Genomic DNA, 6,000 nt, shown 5'->3' with positions numbered 1-6,000 from the left:
CATTTAAAATACATGGATAAACAGCTCTCCTTATTTGCACCACTGAGAGCCTTCTCATGTGATAAAAACATCAGAACTAAAGCAAACTCCCCTATTTTGCTGGAAATGTAATGGATTTTATTATTAGTATTATTATTATTATTCCTATTTCCGTATTGGCTATGAGAAGACTGGCAGGCAGCGGGACCCTGAGTTTAGCACAGCGCAGTTATACTTACCACTCTTCTCTTTACTTGCAGGTGTAAATCCCCCGGTATAATGTAAGGGTTCTCCAAAGGCTGTTCAGCCTCTCACGGTCTGCGAGGACCTGCCCAGAGCTTCACAGCTGGTCTACACATCCATTTCGAACGGCAGTAAGATCTGAGCTTGTCGCTACTACCTGGCTGCATGAGAAAATCCGAGCGTAACATCGGTCTCTTAGTCAAACGGTCTCACTGACCAGCAGAAGACCGCTGTGAGGATGGGACGAGGGGATGCAGTCGAAGAAATACCGGTACGAAGGTTGCTCAGGCACCTGAAGGAGACGGAGGCTGCGCAGAAATTGCATCCCTAGAAGGGTTTCTGCAGAGCGCGATGGGCAGCGGCCGCTCGTTACGGCTCCCCGCGCCTCCCCCGGCATCCCCCACCAGCGCTACAGCAGAAGCGGTGGTCCTGTCCTGCTCTGGGAGGTAAAAGCAAGCTTTTGCAGTCAGGAAATCACATTTACATTCTGGACGTTCAAAATTAAATGCAGGGAACAGCGTTGAATTTGGGCAGTTGTAATCCATTCCCGGAGCTTAAGGCTTTATTTTGGAGATGTGACAAACAGCGGCGTATTGAATGGAAGTGGGGGGGGGGAAAGAAATCCCAAACAAGTTGATACTGTTTAAATAATACACTCTATTTTATTTTGTCTTAAAATAGTTTAACCTTTATGCTACAGACTTGTTTCAAAAAACAGAAGGTCTCATCTTGCACCAAAAATATATATATTTTTATATATATATATAACACTCTGTTTTATTATTATTTTTTCTCCAAAGACCATTAAATACTAGATGGAAAATGAGAACTAAATAATGAGTGTCGAGAAGAATCAAAATTTTTTAACTAGAGTCGCACGTTTTAAACATTTATATTCTAAGCAATGATTTGTCTTCACTACAGAAGATTCCAAGTTCACACTCCAGCAATTCAGGAACTGCTAAAACCGTGAAGGGCTTGAGCCAATGCACACTGAAGTCGATGGAAAGCCCTGCATCAACTCCAATGGGTTCTGGATCAGGCCCCAAGTGCATCGGTTCTCAGCCGTACAACGGCCAGCATTTCTCTTTCTTGCTGAGAAGAGCAAAACCGTCCAGGCACCTTTTGCTCTCTTTAAAAAAAAAAAAAAAAAAAAAGAAACAAAACAAAAAAAACCAAAACAAAAGCACTTCCTAGCTATCCAGTGATTGCGGTTTTCAGATCACTACCCTTTCAAATTTGTGAAGAATAAGAGAAAATATGTAGTGTTTTAAATAAAAGAAAAGAAAACCTGCATCAGACTATAATACATGAATTGTTTAAACAAACACAGTGCACAATTGGAGGAAGTTTGGTTAGGACGCAGTCGTTTTTATATATACATGGAAGTCACATCATATACAAACTGAAAAACAAGAGAGTGAGTTTGCATTTTTCATGGAAGGACTACAAATGGGTCCCTGCAGCTTTCTTCAAAACTGATCTTTAAAAGACTTTGTGAAACAGGAAAAAGCAGCCACACTAAATCCCTGTTCCAAAGTTACCTTTACAGCATGTGTGCTAGCCCACTAAAACGACGGCTGAGTTGCGTGATTAAAATACGAGGAGAAAAGATCGAGGGCCGCTACTGATACAGTGCCCCAGCAGTACGGGGCTCTTCCCTACCGCAAGGCGAACGGGCTCCCTCCACGCGCCGCTCCCTCCCTCCCACCCCCAGAGAAAGAAATCGGTCACTAGAAGCACCACGTACGTTTTTCTGGCCATGCAATACACTTATGTTCAGTATTTTAGAAAGCTTGAAATTGGAATATCAATCCCTTACCTAGTTGTTCTTTAAAGTGCAGTCATAACCGTTCTGCTTATTAAAGAAAAAGCTGTTTGTTACTAACTATTCCACCACTGCTGGGTTTTTTTTTTTTCCTTTATGTGACAACATAGGTAATTTTATTTCTTTTTTTTGCCCACAGATAAAATTATTGGAAGCCAAATAAATTTAGAAACCGGCCAACACAAAAAGAAAACAGAACTTCCCATGTCCTGACTAACCCCTGGTCAGCTTTAAATGGCAAAAAAATCTGATGATAGAGCTGTACAAAATTCCCACTAGAAACATTTTGAATACAAAGGAACATTTTAATTGCACAATAGACATTTAAAGTGAATATCATCTTGTTAGAAGTCTAATCTTTGGTTTTTGCCTTGAGAAAGGCTCAAAATGACAGATGAGGGGCAGGAATTTCCATATACACTACAGAAACTACAGCCTGCTAAAATAAGTAGTTCCGCTGATTTTGGTAAATATTCTGGTAGAAAGTGTTTTCTGGATCATACCCTAAAAACAATTCCAAAACTAGGATAAGAGACATGACCTAAAGCCAGGAAAATGGTGCAGATCTAGTTTGGGGGGGGAAAAAAAAAAACAAAAAAAAAAGATCACAACCTTAAGCCCTGATCCTGCGACATCTTTTAGGACAGAGTTTTAAGCACTTGAATGGCCCCACGAGTTTCAGCGAACTGTCCGAGCTGAACGCTACGCATCTGCTAAAGTGCTTTGCCAGACTGGGGCTTTGCAAGGTTGCTTGGGTTTTTTTTTTTTGGTTTGGTTTGTTTTTTTTTTTTTTTTTTGGAGATGGTCAATGAAGCAAATAAGCAACAGCAGAAATGAGGACTACGAGCAAAATGTTTCGTTTCTCTCGTTCTCCTACTCCAGGCAAGACTCAGATATAGGTAAAAAAATTCAGCTATATTTAAAAAGGAGAAGGATGCCGGGCCTTTTTATTACTTTTTCTTGTGCTTCTGCAATAATCAGCTGCTAGTAAGTCACTACTATTAGTATTTTAAACCGTAACAAGCTGTGGGAAATGCTCAGTGAAACACAGTAGTCAAGTAGACAGAAGACTCAGCACTGAAAAGAGTGTAAACTATAAATTATATTGAAAATAAAAATCCTTTAATTAAAAGCTGTTCAGTGCATATGTTATGGGCCGTTTGTATTAAAGACAGTCCCTCCTGCTGGTAACGTAACCAAATCACCTTGGGTATAAATACTTTTGGCCCAATTTTCGGAAGTGTTGAATACCCCCAGTTCCACTGAAATCAGTGAGGACACAGCATTTCTCAAAATCACTGATGCTCACACAGCAAAACACTAACTTCTACTAACAAACTCAATATACTGATAAATTAAAAATGTTCTGAAGTTGGAGGTGGGAAAGGGTGGGAGGATATAAGTTTACACACAATTATTTCTTCAGATTAACACACACACAAGTTAGTAACTGTAGATGTGTTTTAAATTTGGAGCTATTGGCTTTTAATTCTGGGAGGAATCCTCCTTTGAGAAGGCAAAAACATTTAAAATGATATTGAAATTATACTACATTCTTATGGAAATGAAAAACTTCATGAGTTTGAAATTCGTAATGCCAGGAACAGGGCTTCTGAAGCTGAAGCTTTAACAATGAACTTCTGTGCCACAAAGGGGAGAAGGGGTGGGGACACAAACACAGTGACACTGCATTACAGTAGATATTTGCGCCTGGTATCCTCATCCAAAGTGAGGTCTACTACTTCTGGGGGCGAAGACCAATTCTGCTGGGGAGTCACAGCTGTCCATGATTGAGTTTGTTGAGTGTTAATATACTGTGAGCCTGAGCCGTGCTTCCAGGAAGACACACTCTGAATCACACCTCCCCTGGGATGCACACACCTGTAACGAGGCAAAAAACACCAAGGATTAAAGCTACTATTGCCTTCAGGCACAAGATTCTTAGCTGCAGCGGTTTATCACTTACACATCCTTGTTAACGCGTCCCTCTCCAAAGTGCCCGTGTGGATTTTCCACTTGTAGAGTCCATGACATCTTAAACACCCAGTAAACAAAGCTGAGACTAAATTTAAATTTAAACTTGGGAGTGGTGGTGGGGATTATATTATTTTTAAGAACTGAATTCTGCCAGTAGGTGTAAAGTGATATTCTTTACAAGGTATGTGCGTGGATCCCAAGGGTCTTGAAGACGCCTGCCCCATCATGTGTCGTACCGTGCATTATTCAGAAGTAGAGTTTCCTGCTAGCAGTTTTACCCACTGGACTTTCAAAAAGAGAAAAATTTTAAGTGAGGCTTGATGAGACGAAGAGAAAAGCTATCTTTCTATATGAAATCAAAACCATGTTAAAATAAGGACATAATGAAACTTTCATTACAATTACAAGAGACATCTTGTAATTACATTATTACAGCCATTACACTTGATTTTTCTTTGGTCTTCTTAACTTCTTAATTAAAAATTACAAACATGCTGGGAAATGCTTACGGGTAACAGTACAGCCCCCCTTCAGCAAAACATTCAAGCTTTCAGTGATTATAGTCAATGAGACTAAATCATGTATTTAAAGATAAGCATACACTCAAGTGCCTCGCTGAAGCGAGGTACATATCTACTTATTTGCACAGTATTTTTACCTATTATATTCATAATAGATATGTGACAATTTAAGTACAAGCTAATAATAATTAGAAAAAAACAAAAACGAAAGACAGACTAATTTTTCTATATGATGAAGTGATGACAAGAATTTACTGGTGTCTTTAAGATGATCATTCCATTCCCAGCTGCAAATCTTAAACAAGTGCTAGTAAAACTTTAAACCTAGTGCTCCAAAAGTCGTTTTGCTCTTGTAAGCGCTGGTGGTGGCTGTAGCTGCTCCTGGCTGCACGCTTAAGCAGGAGATGTTTGGCTGCTGGGGTAACCTTTTCCCGTTTCTTTGTGAAAGCACGTGTACCGCATTTCAGGAACTCAGGTCTTCTGCACTGGTCAAATCATAGAATTGTAGAATGGTTTGGGTTGGAAGGGACCTTTAAAGGTCATCTAGTCCAACCCCCCTGCCATGAGCAGGGCCATCTTCAACTAGATCAGGTTTTGCTCAGAGCCTCGTCCAACCTGACCTTGAATGTTTCCAGGGATGGGGCATCTACCACCTCCCTGGGCAACCTGTGCCAGGGTTTCACCACCCTCATCATGAAGAATTTCTTTCTTATATCCAGTCTGAATCTCCCCTCTTTTAGTCTAAAACCATTCCTCCTTGTCCTGTCGCTACAGGCCCTACTAAAAAGTCTGTCCCCATCTTTCTTCTAAGCCCCCTTTAAGTACTGAAAGGCCGCAATAAGGTCTCCCCGGAGCCTTCTCTTCTCCAGGCTGAACAACCCCAACTCTCTCAGCCTTTCTTCATTGCAGAGGTGTTCCATCCCCCTGATCATTTTCATGGCCTCCTCTGGACCCACTCCAACAGGTCCATGTCTGTCCTGTGCTGAGGGCTCCAGAGCTGGACACAGCACTGCAGGGGGGGTCTCACCAGAGCAGAGCAGAGGGGCAGAATCCCCTCCCTCGACCTGCTGGCCACGCTGCTGGTGACGCAGCCCAGGATAGGGTTGGCCTTCTGGGCTGCCAGCGCACGTTGCCGGCTCATGTCCAGCTTTTCATCCACTGGTACCCCCAAGTCCTTCTCGGCAGGGCTGCTCTCAATCCCTTCATCCCCCAGCCTGTATTGATACCGGGGGTTGCCCTGACCCAGGTGCAGGACCCTGCACTTGGCCGTGTTGAACCCCATGAGATTCACATGGGCCCACTTCTCGAGCTTGTCCAGGTCCCTCTGGACGGCATCCCGTCCCTCAGGCGTGTCAACCGCACCGCTCAGCATGGTGTTATCTGCAACTTGCTGAGGGTGCACTCGATCCCACTGTCTATGTCATTGATGAAGATACTAAACAGTACTGGTCC

The 6,000-nt window shown here is 42.3% G+C and overlaps 1 protein-coding gene across 2 annotated transcripts in view; it reads right to left on the bottom strand.

Annotated features, from left to right (window-relative positions):
* Positions 1-859: 859 nt before the first annotated feature.
* LOC142075670 (protein ARK2N) overlaps positions 860-6,000 on the bottom strand; it is a 49,054-nt gene continuing 43,913 nt past the window's right edge. The window contains exon 5 of one of the 2 annotated variants that reach the window (XM_075137379.1): positions 860-3,931. In XM_075137379.1, coding sequence (XP_074993480.1) covers positions 3,742-3,931 — 190 coding nt within the window. In that variant the 3' untranslated portion in view covers positions 860-3,741. The remainder of the gene's footprint in view (positions 3,932-6,000) is intronic. The other variant, XM_075137378.1, reaches the window with a different exon arrangement.

This window comes from Calonectris borealis, chromosome Z (genome assembly GCF_964195595.1).
Source record: "Calonectris borealis chromosome Z, bCalBor7.hap1.2, whole genome shotgun sequence".
Lineage (NCBI taxonomy): Eukaryota > Metazoa > Chordata > Aves > Procellariiformes > Procellariidae > Calonectris > Calonectris borealis.
The sequence above is the reverse complement of the archived record's forward strand: the minus strand, read 5'-3'. Positions and strand labels throughout refer to the sequence as shown.